Genomic DNA, 20634 nt, shown 5'->3' with positions numbered 1-20634 from the left:
CCCTGAAGCCTTCTCAGCCCTGTAACACACTTTGGTTGCCTCAGAGCAGAACAGTAAGAAGGTAAGCAGGGAGCTGCATTTCAGCTTTGTCAGGCTAGTGGCTGATGTGGGAAGCGCCACAAGGAGCGATACAGAATTCTTTAAGGACATTACTTAAATCCAAGATGCCATTTCAAACTCCCCAATTCCTGAAGTAACGCTAGGTTGTACAGAAAGCATGTTTTTCTCCCTCCAGACTGGAACCTCCAAAAGTACCACTGTACAGCTGGGTCCAGTTTCAAGGTTACAAATGTATACTCAACAGACCCACTGCCATCCCACTTTCCTGCACCCTGGGGTGAAAGAGCAGCCCAGTGCAGAGACGATGCAGCTTGCAGCATGCAAAACGCAACTTGGAAAACTTCTGCTTTAGAACGCTCTACAATGTAATCAGATCAAACACTATCATTTTTCCTTCCATACAGAGCTTTGCTATGACTGAAGCAGAAGAACAGTATTAACTGCTAGCATGCTCATTATCATGCTTAACTAAAAGCAGATTCTTTCCATTGCACCCTATAGATAGTCGTAATTGCACAGTACAATTTGATATTTTAACAGTCTCCCACCCCAACTACACAGTCTTTGGTACAGCTGGTGTACACGTAAACTTCTATCTAAGACTGGCTATTGAACTAAGTGGAAATACTTAAGAGTAAAGCCCTTCAAGGCCAAAAATACCTGGGCAGAAAAGATTCTTGTGCATCACTTAAATCCAAGCTGCTGGAATAAGCAGGCGCATCTCGGCAATGCTGGAATGACCCTGTTACCCTGGGGTGGTGGAAGGCAAACTACAATTGCTGTCAGCCCAGTAACTGCAGCTAGCCCTTGTATCTGCCTTGGTATGCCAAATACGTTGTAGGCATTACAGTGACTGGGGTTCTTCTAACAAAATATTTTTATGCATCCATTTAAAAATACATAAAATGGAAAAGAAAGTGGAATGCTCTGGCCTTGGGCTTCCTACGTGGAGACAAGGTGAAATAGCAGAAATGGAGAAACATAATGAGTTAAATCACCTTCCAGGCTTGTATGCAAGTGCCAAACCTCTTCAAAACAAGGTTCTCACAAATGCCATTTATTCCAATAAGATACACATCAGTAAATAAAAATGAGTCACTATATGAATCAGATTGAGTGGGAACAAAGTAGGAGCTCTTTATAAACTCACTCTAAGCATATTGGGCGATAACTAAAATGCCTACAAATATTCAGAACACTAGGCAAGAATGAATTTATGCCAGCTCGCAAAGAAGTGGTTTTTTGTGTCTTCATACTTACGACCAAATCATTATTTTGTCATATCGCTGATGGAGAGGAGACTAGAGGCCGTAAAAAGGAACATAATTAGGAAAGTTAAGATCATGATATTGTTTACTTTGGGAAAAGAGAAAAGCATTTACTATTTTATTGCAGTTACAGCAACAACTACAGCTAAACAGTAGCCACATACTCATTTTGAAACTGCATTCTGTTCAAACAGCAATGATTACAATTTTTTTATTAGATGGTAAATGGATGGCTAGGAAGTTCTCAGAATAGAAATCTAAGTGCATTTATAAAACATGACTAACAATCAAGAAACACCTTTTTAACAGCTGTTTTTTTAAAAATTAGGCATTACAAAAAATGGAAAAGGTCGTTCTGTCTGGCTGAAACCATTTTGATTATTTTGTTAAATAAGGAAAGGGAATATTCAATTTAGTACGTGCAAAAGCTAATATTTACATTGTTCAGTACACAGAGGCAGGATCACATTAAGAGAAACTGAAAAAGAAAGAGAATAAATTGTTCTCAGGTCCACTGTAGATAGAATAAATATTAACAGGCTTAAATTGTAGTAATGTAGAGTCAGGTAAAGCATTAGAAAAAATCTAATGATACAGCTAGCGGGGCATGGGACAGGATAGCACAGGGAAGTCATGGAACTACCCTTCCTGGAAAAGATAAACCCAATTTTTGCCAGTGTTTATCTACAGTTGAACTGCTCTGGAACAGACTGTAACTGTATCTCCAAGTCCTTTCCAGCCCGGTTTTCTAACAGTTTTAATAGGGCTATTGTTAGTGATTTTAATCTCACACAAATTGCCTTTGCCACTTGAAGATGCTGCTCTTAAGCACTTCCTCAATTCCTTGTTCATGCACATTCCCTTGTTGTAGCATGAAAGTAGATCTCTGGTCAGCCTCAAGCAGGAGTAAACCAGCATCATTGTCCAGATTAGATTAAAGACAGCACACTGCTCTGTCTATGCAGGCTCTGCTCTTTGCTACTGCATTGCATTATAAAGGACGTACCAATTTCCAGAAACAATACCTGCCATAGAGAAATCAGGACAGAAAGGAAGAGACGAAACAAGAGTTCTCCTGGAAGTTAACTGCTCTCTATTTTTATTTTTTTCCCCATTAAACATGTAAGAGTTTGAAAGAATCCAAGTGGACAGCACATATAGAACAGACACTGGATAAAGGTGGGGTATGAGACCACCAGAATGCAGTGATTGCACTCAATGCAGGGACTTACTAACCAGTATTACATCAGAAAAAAAGAAGCAAGCACAAGGGAGGGAGCTGGAAATTCAGATTATACATTTAGGTTATGCAGTTGACATAGAAAAACATCGTTTCCAAGAATTTTTAATTTAAACATTTATTTTGCTGCAGTCTTTGCATTAATAAGCCGGTTGGATATCCTACCTTGAATATCATCACTGCCTTTAGGTTTTCTTCAGGTGAGAGGGAGAGAACACGTATCAGGAAAGATACTCTTTTCCTATGCATAGTCATATATGCACTTTCACTAAAGACAAGGTCCTTCAGCTGCTCGCTGAACTCAGCAATGCAAATCAAACACAGCATGCCCTGTAGCAAACTCCACAAAGGGAAATGGCAATCACCCTTATCGATGCAGAAGAGGCAGGAGGGAAACATCACCAGCTAGATGGCTTGGGGATGGCCCCGTGCTGAGACTGGGATGAGCAGGATGTCCACAGGTAGCAGCAGGGCTTTGCACATCTTAACTACGTAGCTGTATGAAGACGACTCAGTGTCAGCTAGAGAACAGTGCTGTAGGGGGGGCTGCAGGAGTAATCCCACTAAACCACCGCTTCAGAGGACGGGGGTGGCTTAAAACTTAAATGTTGTGTACCTACCGAGAAGTTACATCTGAGCATGTCCAGAAAGGAGTCTTAGCAAAAAAGAGAGGAAAGCTTAACTAACACATCAGCTGTTGAATAGTTTGTTGGAGCAGAAGAACTGGAGTATGTTTTTAGATCTGGCGCATTGTGCTGTTTTTCTAGAATAGAAGCTCTCATTTTCTGTTGTGAGGGAGGTGGCACTGAGAAATGACCTAACAACCGCCCATGCACATCTGTAGTATAAAAGCAGTGCACGAATTTGGCAGCCTGTTCAGAAGGCGTGGTAGATGGTTTGAGTGGCATGCACAGAGAACCAGCCAGGGAGCTTGCTGTCCACTGTAGCTAGGATCCATGTAACTTGAGCAGCATTCATTGAGCACCATGTTCATACTAGGCCTTAAGCAGCTGGAGCAGCTGTGTGAAGTGCAGGCCTAGATTAACACTGGAGACATCATTAGGTAACGAATTAAGAGGCTGAATATCTCTCCCCTCCCTATCACTTCACTTACTTTTAACAGAATAGCTCCTCAACCATCTTCCCTGTTGCAGATGTCTATGCTGTCATTAATTCTGTCACATGTATTTTACAGGTAAAAATGTTGCTGAAAATATTGTCTTGCTATATCTGTGCAATAAACTGAAAAGAACTGAAAAGTGACAAATGTATTAAGAGAATTAAAAGTTAATCTGAATAAAGACAAAAAGACACTTCTCTGCCATTTGCCCATGATGTGTGGCACAGGCTGTGTTATGCACTCAAAGCCCTGAAATTCTAGAACAGAAAGCCCTCCCTCCTCCCCATGAATTATTTGGGCTTATTCCCAAGTACTTTTAAAATAACTGGTTTAGCGTAAGATTTTACACACGTTAGCAAGGTTCTGCCAGTCATTCTATCAGTTAACTACTGTGGATGATCCTTCTGTTTTTGTAGTAACATTAGGATTTAGTCCATAGAATCATCAATTACAAACCTCAGTATTTGCTCTCAGAGCACAGCCTAAGCCCAAACCCCCAAAGGCTAAATGTTTCAAGCCACATAAAGTAAGCATGGTAGAAGCAGAGTAAAATCTAATCAGAAGTTTTAAGCTTCTTAGTTTTTCCTTTGCGACACAGGCTACACATTACATTCATTTTAACATCCAAAATTCATCTGTAAGCGATCAAAACCACAGTGGAAACACAAGAACAAAGGATTTACCTAGTGAGTCATCAAAGTGCTTTATTTTATAAAGCCTTGCTCATGTTTGGAGTGTAATCTAAGCACTAACATAGACATTAATGAGTCTTCCTTGCCCTGTCCAAATAAACAGTTTATCAACAAGAATGAGTGACAAAACTGCTACACAGACAAAAAGAATTCTTTGCTGTAAATGTCTAAAATTGTCTAAAAATGTACACTCATTGGCTGCAATTAAATATGTACTCCAAGTGTGTGTACCTTGTTTTTACTTCAGGGCCTCCCCATGGCTTTATAGTTCAAGAAGCCACAGCATACTTCAGAAAATTAAACTTGGGTGAGAATGTAGGCAACTGGGGTATATAGGGAGAGGACAAAAAAACCCCAAACAAACCAAGCCACAGTACCAACTTATTTAAATACATACAATACAAAAGTATACACATACATTACAGTGCTGCGGACATCACTAAGTCAAATGTAACAAAAAAACCTGTAGGAAAGGCTGGGGAAAGGAGAAAAAAATTAGTACACAGCAACAGGGATAGTATTGCCTTTGGCCGCTGAAGAGAGTGTAACGGGTTGCTATTGTATAGGCTCCTCTGAAGTAAACCACTACATCCATTATGCACAGTTGCAGGCTTAACAGCACTGACATTAGTTATGGAGAAGGCATGCTGGCACTCCCGATTCGAGTGATAAATGATGATGGGGAGGGTTTGACTTCTCTCACGTTGCCTACAAAATCTAACAATTTCAATAAAGAAATTTTAAAGGCACAGCTTTAGCACAGTGTATAAGTAGATAAACTTTTAAGCGTATGTTAATTTGTCTCTTTCAAGCATGGAGTCTTTCAGGGAAAAATACAAGAAGAGAAGAAATACAATGTTGTTTAAAAATTTTAAACAAGTTAAACATGATCAGCACAGTTTTAGGCAATGTACTATACAATCAAACTTGAGTAAATGGTAGGACAGGTCATTTTGATGCTAAAAGACGACCTTGGGAAAAACCCCTCTGAAATACCCTTTCTCATTTTATTGTAAAAGTGTCTATCACGGAGGTGAGTGAGACATTCACTTTAGTACACTACTGCACATTACACCTTGGAAGATGACAAACATTACTTCATTTGTACTGCAAAATAACTTTACATGTAAACTCAAAAGTCATATATTGTACACGGCTCTGAAATTCAGAAATATCCCTGTTTTCCTAATAATGTAAACAGTAAAATTCAGGGTTCATTTTTTGAGGGATAATCTATAATAAAATACTGCTGTTTCAACAGTACGACATAAGCATTTAAACTTCAAATTCCCAGTAAATTACAAGGGAATGGAATTTCTATCAGTGTGCACATCTTTCAGGATGGGTGAAAGATGGAGCTACTATTGCCCAAAACTATGCACCTTCTTCAGGTAAGCTTTTTTTCCACTTGTAACATTATTAGTTCCTATATTGCAAGAATATAAAACAAAGGAAAACTCAGGTAACAAAGTGAAATAAGCAAAGCCTTCCCTTAACATAAGTTTCCTGTAGCAAAAAATGTACAGATAGCGTGAATTATAGCTCTTTGCGAGATAAGAGATGCCAGCTCTCAGATGTCTGAGAGGCTGAACTTCCTGATGCAATGTGCTGAAAAGAAGACAAAAACAGGAGAGGGAGGAAAAAAAGGAAAAAACCGAACTGTTAGGAACCAAACAGGAAAAGCTTCCGGCACCAAGGGCTGTTGCAGCTGCTTTTTTAAGGAGTGCCAGTGTGCAGGGTTTAAGTGTAACATTCGCAGTAAGGTTTTCATTATCATCATCATCATGAAGAATACTGTCATGTATCTTTTTAGTTCAAAAAATAAACTGATCCACAGTTTACAATTTGATATCAATATTGTAGATTTAACATGCATTTACTCTTCCCCACCCCCAGCCCACATCTCTTTGCTCACTTATTCCATTTCAGCTGGTAGCATCAGAGTATTACTGTCACAGTGCACTCTGAGTAAGCTGTTCTATTTATTTAATTTTATTTTTTTTTGCACACACAAAAGAGTCAGAAATAGCTAGAACTACGCTGGGAATATCAGGCAGCTGTTAAAGCGAGTACTCCGCCCCACTTCAGTCATCTTTGCCAGCAGATGTAAACAAAGGGGTTGCTTTCCGCAAGATGAGTGCTTCTCTGAGTTCCTTTTTTTCCCTACACTTGTAGCCACTGCTGCTGTCCCCAGGTCTCATGTCTGTCCTATGTAACATGATAGGTTACGTCAAGATGTTGGTAATAAAGTCCAAGAAGCGCTTTGAATACTGTTCAGGATTAACAGTTGAAATTTCTGCACCAGCCTATACAGAGAATTGAGAGGGGAGAGGAAAGAAGGAAGAAGCAGTATTTTATTTGATGCTTTGGCACTGAGCGTGTTACTTACTCAATGAGTTTCATGGTGCAGTGTCAGAACCAGACACTAGAACGCAAATTGTAATGACCCTCAAACAGAATCCTACTCATGGCTTTTTAGGCTTCACACCAGTACAGTGATACTCAGTACTCGCCACCGTAACTGCAGGGACACACATCTTCCATTCCTGAAATGTATTCTCTCTTATTTTCCACACTACTTTTTACTTCCATTGTACTTCAGTCTCCTATATTATTTCTACTGCATACTTAACCATGCTACTCACTGATTCAACAGATTCTCGTCTGTTGAGCAGCAGTACTTTCAAACAGAGAAGACCGAAGTATCATATCTGGCACGTCAACGCTTGTTTAATTTACATTGCTATCTGAATGCTAGATAACCTTGTTTGAAATATATGGTAACAATTAGTAACATTTTTTCAACATATATGCATTTAAATCTGGACTCACTGAATACAGCTGTACAATAGCTATTTCAATGAACCCACAATTGCATTCATATTTTTACTCGAGGTTTTCAGAGCCTTAGCCACACACATTTTTATTTATATTTTTCCTGTTTACAAAAGGGGAAAATTGCATACGTGTAATTAATGAACAAACTTCAGTGTCAGGTGGCTAAGAACAGAGACAGCGAATAATGTTCTGTAGTAAGTTCTAATCACAGTCAGCTTTAATAATCATAGTTGTTATCCTCAACATATTTCTATCCTTTATTTAAGTCAGAAGTGTGAGTTTTTAAAGCCTGCTACATTCGAAGTTCATTAACAGTTGCCAGGTAATGGCTGCATTTGGCCTGCATCTACTTTCAGCTGCTCTGGGAGCAGAGAGTGATGAGAGCGTTGTTTCAGAGACAAAAAAATACCTTCTACAGGCCTGTGCAGGGTTTATTGTTGAGCATTCCGCATCACCCTACTGTAAACTAAAAAGCCCTGAGCCTTTGCTTAAACCACCCCACAATTCCCTGAGCCTTTAGAGAAGGGATTTTAGTCTCATGAATGATTATGCTCCTTTTAAAAAGTTTATGAAGTTTGATTCTTAAATCACCATAGGAGTGATAATGGTAGATAGAAATCATAATTCTGGAAGACTGGGCTGCTTCACCATGGTTCTTTGGTGTTTGCTGCTAAGCAGCAATTTCAGTTGAAATAAAGAAATTCATGGCAGTCAAACAGAAGCCTTCACTGAATGGTCTCTGATATTTAATATGTACATTTTATGCTTAATTTTGCAAATTGTACTTTTTTTTAAGAAGTTTTGTAAAGTGAGACACATTATACGGTGAAGAACAAACTTTCAATAGGCTGTACTGAATAATGAAACCATCACTAGGGCCCTGCATCTGAAATCAGATTCACAACAGCTTTCACAGTGCTGTTGAACAGCTTTGTTTGCAAGAATAAGGCGCGTCTCACAAATTTAGGACAAAGTCCTAAAAAAGGCATCTCACTAGAGTTCTTTATGGCTAAGAAAGCTATGCGTACGGCTGAAAAGGGAGTTCTGCTCTCAGTACGTAATGTGTAGCAGTTGCTCTGTACTTTTGTATTACATATTAAACTAGAAAAAAACTGAAAAAATTCTGATCTATTTCCCCTTTCCCTAGATTTCCTGAACATTGCTGTATCAGTGCACTAAACAACAAAAAATGCAGAAGTATAAATGGAATCAGAGGAAAAAAACCCAACCCAGATACTTACCCCATGCTTTACCGTTTTTGCAGCATGGGCAGCTTTCTTTTTTGCGTCATAATGAGTAAGAATGTCAATAATGGCCATAAAGTATACTTCCTTCCTAGGTGCATCTGCAAGTGGCAAACACATGGCAGTAAGGAAGCCTTTTGAGACATTTTAATCATGAGTCTTCCTTCTAACAAAGGACACTCTATAAGGCTCAGTCAGCAGCTAAGACACGTTAATGTCAGTCAGAATCACAGATCTGTAAAGACCACAGGGTCAAGCTGTCCTTAACTGAGAGTTTAACTGTGCTCATATATAATGCAAACCCCCCTAAATGAACATAAAACAAAACACCAGCAGGCAGAAATAGAAATAATTGCTCACTGAAAGGAATGTGGATTTCATCTTCCTTTGCGGAAAAATTATGAAGTTTTATATGAAAGGTAATGCTTCTGTGTCAACAAACAAGATCAGTTTTTCTTTATGAATAAAAACATGCATTTATTCATGTAAACTCTTATTAAATAAAAAAACAACCTTCCTGTCTTCAACAGCTACAGGTAACAAGTTATACTTAGTTTTATACACTGACTTCAAACCCAGTTTCAGGTTTCTTACACATTTCTTATGTTGACTTTCTTAGATGGAACACAGAAATCGGGTATGTGTGCACAAATTTTCAAAAAGAAACCCGAACCATGAAATATAACTTGGAATGCTGCTTTCCTCATTCTTTCTAGACTCTTCTTAACAGTGTTATCTTATCTGCCAGGAAAAGAGCAATTACAGATACAGTATTTCCTGAAAGGGATGAAAAAAATCCATGAATTAACTGAGAACTGTTGTATCTGAATAGCTAAGCCAGGATATGATTTGATTGTGTAGTAGGTGAATTATTTGACTGCATCCCCACACGTCACAATATTTAAGAAATATATTCATAACGGTGCTGAGCATTATAAGTATCTTCTGCTTTCTGCTGCACCAAAGAGCAACTAATTTCCTCTTCTGCAGACTGAATTTATATTTTGCTGTTTACCTTTGCCTTTACGTGGATGCAAAGACTTTAGGAATCTTGTGTAATAATCAAAACATCTTAACATAGATATATTTATTACCACTTACTTTCATGGGATTTTATTCCATAAACATCAATAGCTGGATCAAATTCCCCTGGAGCCAAAGGCAGTGAGCTGTTCAGCGTGTTTCCTGGACTGTCTGGAGGGGTTCCAATGGGGTGGGTCCCGTCACTTTCACCTTCCTCTTCTCCATCATTCTCTTCACACTCTACTTCTTCCTGTTCAGCTCTTTCAACATCATGAATTCCAACCAGCAAGCTGTAGTCCATGAGTTTTAACTGAGCAAGGAACTAGAAAGTGATAATAAGCAATTTATCAATGTGACTGAAAAATGTAAGCTCCACTTAGAAACAAGAGAAGTTCCACAAAGGTGTCATCAGTTGAGAAAAACAGGCGCTTCGAAGAGAGAGCAACAGGGAAGATTAAGTGATAAAGCTAGCAGAGATACACTTGAATTTATTCAGATGTAGTAACAGCACACAGGTCCCTTGCAACTTGTATTATAAAAAAGCTGTAGCCCACTCTCCCAAAATCCTCAGGGAAAAATTTCCTCCAGGAAAACTAATTTTTCCTGTAGTAAAGACCAGTGCCTAGGCAAAACGATGACTGTCACTACCATCTTGTGTTTCAATTATGGCTATCCTGTCACTGCTCAGCGTCCAGACCAGCCTCTGTGCTGTCAGGCGTATGGTGTGCTATAATCTGGTGCTAAACCTGCCCCCTCACTCCCTTTTAAACCTTAATAAAGAATCGTGAAAAAGTATTAACATATTATTGCAGCGGAAAGTAGTGAAGTTTTACACCATGACAACACGAAATGATGCTATATTCTCTTCACAGTGACAGGCTCACAACTTAAATCACACAAGTAAAACGTGAATGTGAATGAAAGGGTAGTTTTGGATAAAGACTGAGGATGTCAGTTTTTAGAAAACTGAAAGATGAATACACTTTACGTATAGATAAAGTTAATTTAGTTGAGAGGAACAGGGTAAGGCAGAAAGCTAACAGGAGGGTGAAGGAAAGTACAAAAGTGGGAACGGGGATAAACAGTTCAGGGGGGTGAGGGGTAGGCAGGGCAGAGCTGTGCTGCAGCCTAAAAGCAATACTGTGATTTTGAACTTGTGGAGCCCTTGTTTATGGTATGCAGAGAAAGAGGCTGAAAATAGGTATTGTTTCATTTTTTAGAAATTCTAAATGGTTATAAAAAGGAAGTTAGAGCAGACCAGAGAAGAAGGGGTTTAGGCCAGACTTTGGAATGGTGATAGCGATGAAAGAGATGAGTATAAAATACTAAGAAATGAGAAATCATTTGTCAAAATCCTGATTCTAAGACGACAGGAATCAGAGATAATAAGATGATTGTAAACTCAACTGCTAGAAGAAATATTGTGAGATTGAGAAGAGGTTTTAAGAAAGAAGAAACTAGTTTCTAATAATACAGTAAAGCAAGACTCTTCACAAGACTAGAAGAGATCTAAGTTTGAAGAGATGATATACACTGACATATGAGAAAAGCAGATGAGACTGGCTAAAGGCGATGAAGTGGAAGGACTCCAGCCATGTCATCAGATACTTGATAAATACTGACAGACAGGAGAAAAATCTACCAATAATCATACAATAAAGCACAAAAGAGAACAGGCTCTTGGGAAAGAAAGTGAACTGCGAATTAGAAGAGAACGGCTCGGGGGGGAAAAAAGTGTGCTGCTGCTGACAGCAAAAAGGCTTTGGGAGATCAACACAAGGAAAACACCATGTGATTTACAATGGAAAAAATATCCTTATGTGCTTTTTCTCAGGACATTTTCAGTGGAATGAGGAGACAGGAAAACAGACAAGAGGACATCAAAACAGCAGTCATAGACACTTGTCTGAACATAGGAAGGGGACGTAAGACTTGATTATGAGAGAAATACAGAAACACAATTTACATAATGACAAACAAGATTGGTTATAAAGCCATATAGTTTAGAATACTACTCCATAATATGTTTTAACTATAAATCCTGTGTGATAAGGTAATCATATGCTGTGTTGCACATTGCTTTTCATTGTAGTGAAATGTTAGCATTCACACATTGGCTAGAAAGTATATACTACCAGTTATCTAATGAGGGCAAAAGAACCAATAAAAGAAAAACAAGGTTAAAGAACAGCTTGTCATTACTAAAATCAGGTGCCAGGTCATTAGTGGTTTACATGAGTATTTAATAATGCTCTGTATAAATTTCTAAACAATAAAATTAGCTTCTCAAGACATGATACGGAATCTGCCATTATGTTTGCAATCCAGTAAATTATGTACAAGATGGCAGACAATCCACTTTCTGGGATAATGAAGTGTCTTCCACACGTCTTGCACATATTTAAGATATCGTTTGCAACCTACTTACTGTAAAAGCATTGGTCAGCAACAACAGTACATATTAAAAGAGCACAAAACTTAAACCCAAATAAACTTATCTCTAGAGCTTTGACATCAGTAGAGCACTTTTCCAGCACAGTATTTAAAATATAAAATAATCACATACTGATATTTCACAAAATACTTGTTTTCATCATCATCACCATACATTTCTCATAATTACTGAGATGGGAAATTAGATTTCCTCAAAAGCAAATTACTGGGTAAATTCTAAAGTTACAGTATTTTGTTTTGTGCAACTACTGAGATATAGATCTGAAGAACCAGACAAATCAATTCACAGAGCCATTTTGATATAAATAGCTGAAAGTCTAAGTCACAGATACGTTTTGCTACCGGGTCTCTTTCAACAGGGAAAACAGCTTTGAGTATAAGGGCTGCAAAATGTTTTAGTGATGATATTTTAGTGACAATATTTTCAATTATGGAAGCTGAAGTCAAACTGTGAACTAATTAGCCCAATATTTATTTTCTCCTATTTGCTGTACTAAATCAGTTAGAATACAATATTAAATTCACATATTAACATGTCCTGGTTTCAGCTGGGGTAGTTAATTTTCTTCTTAGTAGGTGCAGTGCTGTGTTTTGGGGATTTGGTGTGAGAACAACCCTGATAGCACACTGGTGTTTTTAGTTGTTACTGGGTGATGTTTATACCAAGTCAGGGAATTTTCAGTTTCTCAGGCCCTGCCAGCGAGAGGGCTGGAGGGGCACGGGAAACTGGGAGGGGACACAGCCAGGGCAGCTGACCTGAACTGGCCAAAGGGATGTTCCATACCATAGAACATCATGCTGAGTGTATAAAATGGGGACAGTTGGCCAGGGCCTGGTAATCACTGCTCAGGTACTGGCTGGGCATCAGTCAGTGGGTGGTGAGCAACTGTATTGTGCATCACTTGTTCTTTTTCTCCCTTCCTGTTGGATTTTATTCCTCTCCTCCCTCCTTTTCATTACAATTATTATTATTATTGTTTATTCTTTTCCTCCATTTTATTTTGATTATATTTGTTTTTATCTCAACCCTTGAGTTTTGCATTCCTTCCTGATTCTCCTCCCCATCCCTTGGGGGTTAGGGAGAGCGAGCGAACGGCTGCATGGTATTTAAGTTACTGGCTGGGGTTAAACCACAACACACCACTTTTCTACTAGGTATTGGCTATATTCAGCCAATTACAAATCTACACGGAAGACTACATTAAGATAATGAGTCTGACTGCTGTACACAAATTACTGAAGTACTCTACTGTTGCAATTCTGAGGTAATTTCAAACTGGGTTACTAATATGAAACAACTAGAACACGCATGGCTGTGAGTGGGGATGCTACATCCTCTGTTATGGACTACATCCCATGTACGGCCTCAGCTCTGGTGTACCTCCACCTGTAAAATACAACTAACAATACTCACCTCTCTCTTGGGGGCATTTGGAAGTACTAGGCTTGTAAAGCATCTAAGTAGTACCATCATTTTAACGTCACATAATCAAGGCAGGGACAATGTATGGCAACCAGCTATGGCAGGCAAGCCATTTACCACATCAGCAAAAGCAGTGATCAATTCCTGAAAGTTTAAATTGTGTTTCATTTAAAATAGTGCTTACAGCCTTATAAACAAGTTTTCATTAATGAATTACAGGTACAATTTCCTGGGATATCTGTAATTAGCCACACATTTTAATCGCATATAACTGAACAGGCACATTCTTACCTCAACATCCTTTTTGAGTTTCTCAAGGAACATCTTTTTGTTATTCTCATCAATATGAATCTTTTGGCCATCATTAATAAAATCATTGTCTTTGAACGTCGGCAGCTCTTTGGCCTAAAATAAACCAAAACTCCTGTAAGGGTGGGATCGCAAAGAGGAGTGCAGTGAAGATGCTGGCCCAGCGCGGCCCCCCTGCTGGCAGTGGCACCTCTGGAGCTCCCCTGCACTCAGGAGGGCACTGCTGAGCCGCCTCTCCAGGGGAAGCAGAGGCACCTCCACGGCACGCAGCATTCCGTAACTGCACCCACGGAGCCCTTTCCTTAGTTTATTCCTCCTGTAGATGGCCTAGAAGGTATAAGTTTAATGGGTGTGCAGCAAATGACAAATCTCCGACTCAATACTTGATTTGCATCAAGCTTCTTCCAAGATGTCGTTTGTCAAGGTAACTGGCAATAAGCGAAGTTAAACCACAATCTATACCTCCTAACAAAGTGCTTGCATCATATCTTATAGATGGTCAGACTGGACTGCATTTTACATAGCTACTGTGCACGTTCATAAGTGTCTAATATCAAATAATTATTTGAAAGCATCAAGTGAACATGAATTATGAAATGCTGCTTAGAAGTGACAAATGCCAGAGAAGACCACTGCCTTTTAAATATGTAATTAAATGTTGAAACATTAGTTGATCATCTTCAACTCTCCCATGAAGTCATTTGCAGCAGCATTTAGGATAGCCAGATGGAGGAACCACTGGATTCAGTACTAAGACCCCTCAAACGGTGTGTTTTTGAAGGGCAGTGAATGGAAGTTCACTTAATAAAACCCAGCAAGCCAACAAACAAAAGAGCAGTTCCTTCAGGGTATTTGGTCAACCAAACTCAAAATAACAGTAGCTTCTGCAATCAGAACCTTTAAAAAATTGGCCCATTAAAAGTAATCAACAGCCTTGCTCCCTGTCCCCCACCTTTAATCACTAAGAACAGGTTTTCTTTACAGAGAAAAAGTTGCAGAGCAACTGATGCTGCAACCCTCAATGATCATGAAATAATGGGTACTTCAAGTAAAATAATTTCCCCTTAATCTAAAAGTCCTTCTGCTAGAAATATAAGGCAGCCACCATCAGTCCACTGGAATACCCTCCATAAGTTTAACTGGTCCAATATTGCTTATAACCTTACTGGAGACAGTATTTTTCAAAAAGCTTATTATCTTCCTACGACACAGTAAGGAAAAGAATCTCAGAGGTTATTTTCTCTGCTCCAAAACGTACATATTGGAAAACACAGCATTAAAAAATGTGAGCATCATAGCAGACCCTGAAACACCCTTAATAGATCTTCACAATGGCCAGAAATTCTTTTTGCTGTTGGGCTGTACACCTAAGTGGCTGAAATACTCAGTTCCCCAACTGTCCAGATTTATTTTTTGCACCTGCGATTTATGAATTGCTTAAGATCCCACAATACTGCTTTTGTTTAGAAACATGACCCTTCTCTTCCAATAATTGCTCAAAACCACTTAAGCAATTAGTAACATTTTTATAGTTACAAATCCATGTTAAATCCATTGCAACCTGACGCCTGTGGACTCTGGAAAAAAATGAGGTCCCAGTCTGGCTGCTCTGTATTATTACTGTGTTGCATCTAGAACATTCCAGTATATTAAAATACCCTCTAATATAAAGATCTTCAATTTTAATTTAAAATAAAAGGAAAAATTCCCAGGCAGCCGAGATGGAGCTATAACCATTCATCCATCCCAGACTCCTTCCATGGAGGAGTCACCCTGCAGTGCTCCGCTGCTTTACTTAAAGATGATGTTAGACACTCCTTGAAGCTCACAATGAATTGTTTACTACAATACAACAGTGCAGCGTGCATTGATTTTCTTTCTGGCCTACTCAGTAAGTGGTTTAGGATGAAAATGAGTAGGGGAAACATCAGATAAGCATGCCAGACTAACAGCTGTAGAGATTATCATACACAATCAAGCAAACTGCCCCATGGACAAGGGCTAGTTCTGCAGAGGCAGGACTGTGGATCCAGGGATGTTGCCAACACCGGAGGATGGAATCCAGCGTGTAGGATGCTTAAGAATGGAGAGGAGATTTGGATGAATTAATTTATGATGAAGCAACAATTACAAGAATGCAGAAAGTTAAGCTCCCTTCATTTCTAGCCCAAAGCCCCTAAAAAAAAAAAAAAAAAGAAAAGAAAAAGAAAAAGAAAAAAGAAAAAAATCCTCAGATTGTCTTTCCACCTAGTATACCCAAGTTATTTATTAAACTAGACAGAGGTTAAAGTGAAACAAACCCATTAACACTGAAAAAAATCCCCTAAAGGTGGGGGGTGAGCAGAGAGGAAGGATGTGCTTGTGGTTAAGATGCTGAGATGGCAGGTTCATCTCTAAGCTCTGCCACAGACTTCCTGCACTGCACAGCACAGCACAGCACCAGCCAGTCAGACCCAGTGGGTGGCTGGAAGGAGAAAGCGTGCTTCTCCACTGAAAACAGTTCTGTCTTTAATAAAAAGAAACTTAAATTACAAGAAATATCTTTTTTGGAAGATGCTAGAGCTGATAAGCCAGTCGTGCAGGTGCCATACTCCGCTTTAACTTTGTCTTTAATCTTTTTTTAATAAAAGTGAGCTAGCAAAGCTGACACAGCCTGTCATTTCTTCCCCACCATCACAAGACCCCAAGGGTACTCCCAAGGACGTTCAGGGCAGCGAATCAGCTCTCAAAAAACAGACTTCACTGCCTTGTGTGCAGGCTCCCCCCAGTCCTCGATAATCCCTCTGCAGATTTTTATCTGAGGTCATTTACCTTCACCCAAGTGCCTGCAACTGTGAAGACTTGGCAAGTGCATAACTGTGTAAATTAAAAGCCAGTACCGAGGCGTGCGAAGAAAAAGCAAGCACTAAAAGCAGTGGGTCCCATACAAGAAACCAAAGCTAAAAAGCTAAGTGCCAGTGGTTCCCTCACCACATTATTTGCATGATTCCTCCCAGCCCGTTATCCTTCCTCATTCTAGGTGTTATTAGACAAACCTTTTTCGTGTGTGTGTGCTAGGCAGTATCATTCTCCTTGTTTATTTAAAGCTGAATAGCCCTAGGATACCGCTGCAGTCCCAAACATCACTAATGACAGCCAGCTAGTAGTGACTGTGGTAGTACTTCAACTGCAATTTAAGTCTTAAAATTGATTTGTGAATTTAGGAATTAAAACCTATGAAATATGTGGCTAGGAGGGGCTCTCCCAGTTATTTTAAATTAATAATTTATGTGTTCATGTTGAGAAGTCCTAATATGTACCTTTTCTTCTTATGCACTGAAATAAGTAAATACAAAGAAAACCACATTGTGGCAGTTTAAAATACTGAGTGAAGAAACTGAGACTTTGCTTTAATGAAATAATTGATACAGTTAATTTTTAATGAACTCTCAAATATTTCCAATGAAGCAAAATCCTTGTTGGAAAAAGATTCTCCTAGAATGTAATTCATTGTAATGAATATATTACTATCATTAAAGAACTAAATATTTTAAGAGCTGCACAGGAGATGAACATCTGACTACTTCCACTAAATTAATAATAGATTTTCTTTCTGAACCATCTCCATTGTTTTTAATCCCCGACTTAAAAATGCAAGAAAGGCACAACAGATTTTACAAATATGAAGTATTTATTTATTAAAAAGCATGTTATTTGCACAGTTCAGGTTTGCATTCCAAAGTTTGCCACGGTCATAGAGAATTTTAATGGCAGGAAGGTTTCACTGCCGTTGAAAAGGCTAAAAAGATTTCTTTGACTAAGATGACAGATTAAAAAACTAAAATTAAGGTGAAACAGCCCACTGATGTTGTTTTGAGGAAAAAAAAAAAAAAGGTCTTGAAAGGTAAGAACCAGGTGAAGTGTTATTTCTAGATGAGCATGGAAGTAGTTTTTAAAGATTTCTTAACACATCTCAATTCAGCATCCTATCCTAATGCAATTTTGTTTCTTCCCAAAGGGATTTTTGTGCATCAAGACCGAAAATAATGATCATGGCTAACACCAATGCCAACATTTTGGAAGAAGCTTGCTAAAACAGCTGTAGGGCAATCAAGTGTCAGAATAAGCCTTGGACTGAAAAAGGAAGACGACTTAATTGTCTTGACAACCTGGCAGCATTTTCTCACCTAACACAGGCAAAGATTAGGTTGTAGGAGAAATGTTGCATAGCAGTCTTACTGTTTATTTGGAACGAGCCATGAGTCATGTTATTCACACAACTTATCAGAGCAGAATTGGGCTTACAGTTCAAAACTTTTGAAACTGGTATAAAACATCTGCCAGGAGTGAAGTTCCATATCCTGGGCTTCTTTTCACAGCAAATGGCCCATATACATGTTTTTTTTTTAAAAGAGAAATAAGCTAACTTTAGACTGACTGGGCTGACAAGCATATATTGAAGGCAGTATTTTAAAAAAAGGACATAGTGCTAAATACAGTTTTCAGCAAGCTGGCACAGGTGGTTTTGAACCAAATCAAAAGTCTTCCATCAAAGGAATGGAAGAGAAACTAGAGCTTTCCAAAGAAAGCTGAAGACTGCAGCTTCTTCCCTCCAGTAGTTATGGGACCTCCAAACTTCTGTTGTACAATTTGCCTTGTCGTAAGACCAGGTTTCTAACCAAACAAGGATCTGCAGCTCCACTTGGCATCACAGGACTGTAAATGGCAATGGAAACAGATGTGTAACCCCAAAAGGGGGTTTGAGAGGGAACACTGAAATGGTTTTCACCAGTGTAATGGATATTTTTGTAGGAAAAAAAAATTGTGCAGGATGTTGTAGATGGATTAGGAATTTGAGCATGTACCAAACCAGTAACTATACGTCTTTTCAATGCTCGGGGAAATGCATCCAGAATTATCCCTAGGGTTAATGTCTTCCTGCTGCAAAATGAACATGCAACATATAAAATGCAAGAGACTGTTCCCCTTTAATTTTTTTTAAATTCTTTTAACATATGGAAGACAGATTTTTAAATGAAAAGAACCCAAACAAAGGCAAACTAGTGATTTGTTTTAAAAAACAATAACGGGGTTGGTGTTGTGTGAAGGCTAAACACTGAAAAGAGGAATCTGAACTGTGAATGTCCATTCCTTGCAATGAATTGCAGTATCATGCTTTGAAAGTTATCTCTGTATATGCAACCTTGAGATTCATTTCACAGAGAAATCGAAGACATGCCTCAGATGTCTGTTGTGTGAGATAGGCATATGAAGCAGACTGAAATCACTAGAAGACATAAGTAAAAAAAAAAAAAATCAGTAATTTTAAAATAGCAGGAAAAATAGCTAAGATTTTGGGATGATCTACCTTGAAGTTTTACCTATTGACATCAAAAGAAAAAAAAACTAATTAAGACTGAGTAATCTTGTTGCTATGCTTCTATACTAAAATACTTCTTCCTTTAGTTATACCTGCCCTCTCAGAAACCAGTTAATTACTATATGTTGTAATCATAAGGTAAGAAGTAAAGTGAAGAAGTGATTTGTTACATCTAGCAGCATCTTTCAATCTAATTATCAGAGCTATGTATTTTGCGTACAATTTAACTAAGATGTTACGTAGCTGTCAACTACAGCAATTATTTTCCAAATAAGAACTTGAAAAAAAAATCCTTTGTTCAAATGTGTTTACTGTAATTTTTCTTCATTTATGCTTATTTATGAAACAACACATACAGAGGTGGCAAAGTAACCAGGTTTAAACTAATTAAAAAACATGCAATAATCTCTGAAATTGCTTAGTAAAGATGAAATATAGTGGGCTTCAGTTCAGTTTGCTTTCATTTTTCTTCCTCAGATTTCCTTCTGAGTTGCTCACTCACAAGTAATATGTTTAAGTTCTTTATAAGTACAAGTAGACTCAGCTGTAACTGCTAATTTGATGTTGTACCGCAAGTACAGCATAATTGCAAGCAGGCAGACCACCAGGGGAGTTCTGCATTATCCTGGTTTCACTTAAGAGGGCAAAATTGTCCAAGGAATGAATAGAAAATGCCCACTATTAAAATAAAAATAAATTAAAAAAACCCCAAACAACTAAAGCCTAAAAAACACCAAAACAGGAGCAGCTGTCAGAATTTACAACTGCTGAAACATACTCTTGTAAAATTCAAGAAAAATCTGTAAGTGCATGTTAGATACTTGTTGCCAAGAAAATGATGCCTTTGTTATTAAAAGTATCACTTTAATGCAAATGAGAGGAATTGTGTGTTAAGGTGAAATCTAAGGGATGGAGCTTGTCTCCGCACTGGTTATTACAAAATATTGAAATGACAGTTTCAGAGCTTCTATCAATATGTTAGGATATCAAACAGCTGAAGATAGTCAAACAGGAGACAAACTGAAAAAAGGACAGAAAAGTAATGAAGTCACTCCATCCAGTTTTTCTTCCTAAAAACTGATGTAAAATATTTGAATACTAATACCTATTTTACACTACAAACCTGAAGTAGAAAAATACATCTTTTCCTGATTTCTTATTTTTTTAATCCATTACATCTTTCTGCATAATTGCCCCTTCTTTGTTAACTGAGAAAATAATGAAAGAGTAGTTTGATAGGAAAAAGATTCAAGAACATAATTTTAGCCAAGTTTGCAATTGCAAGGTAATTAATCTAAAATTTTCAGTCTGCATTAGGATGTCACAGAAAGACTTGCTCTTCTGTTTTCTGGCTTATGCCGCTTTAAAAAAAGCTAACATATGCTCGATATTTTGAAAGCCATTTGATTACTTGAATATTGGCATTTGAAATTAAATATGAATTACTTAAAAGCCCATTTAAAAACTACAGCATTACCAGACAATTTAGCTGTACACTTTAGAGCCAAAAGCTTCCTGTCTTTTATTACTTTTCTGTTTTTCAGATGTGTATAGCAGTGGACACCCTTATAATAAGTAATTAAATAATGCTGCCATTACTTGAA

At 38.2% G+C, this 20634-nt stretch overlaps 1 protein-coding gene across 2 annotated transcripts in view; it reads right to left on the bottom strand.

The window, feature by feature from the left end:
* Positions 1-2407: 2407 nt before the first annotated feature.
* The window catches only part of PIP4K2A (phosphatidylinositol-5-phosphate 4-kinase type 2 alpha), a 117212-nt gene continuing 98985 nt past the window's right edge, over positions 2408-20634 (bottom strand). Inside the window, exons 7-10 of one of the 2 annotated variants that reach the window (XM_037383208.1) lie at positions 13654-13767; positions 9564-9807; positions 8460-8563; positions 2408-6686 (exon numbers count right to left, since the gene is read on the bottom strand). In XM_037383208.1, coding sequence (XP_037239105.1) covers positions 6606-6686; positions 8460-8563; positions 9564-9807; positions 13654-13767 — 543 coding nt within the window. In that variant the 3' untranslated portion in view covers positions 2408-6605. The remainder of the gene's footprint in view (positions 6687-8459; positions 8564-9563; positions 9808-13653; positions 13768-20634) is intronic. The other variant, XM_037383209.1, reaches the window with a different exon arrangement.

This window comes from Falco rusticolus, chromosome 4 (genome assembly GCF_015220075.1).
Source record: "Falco rusticolus isolate bFalRus1 chromosome 4, bFalRus1.pri, whole genome shotgun sequence".
Taxonomy (NCBI): domain Eukaryota; kingdom Metazoa; phylum Chordata; class Aves; order Falconiformes; family Falconidae; genus Falco; species Falco rusticolus.
The sequence above is the reverse complement of the archived record's forward strand: the minus strand, read 5'-3'. Positions and strand labels throughout refer to the sequence as shown.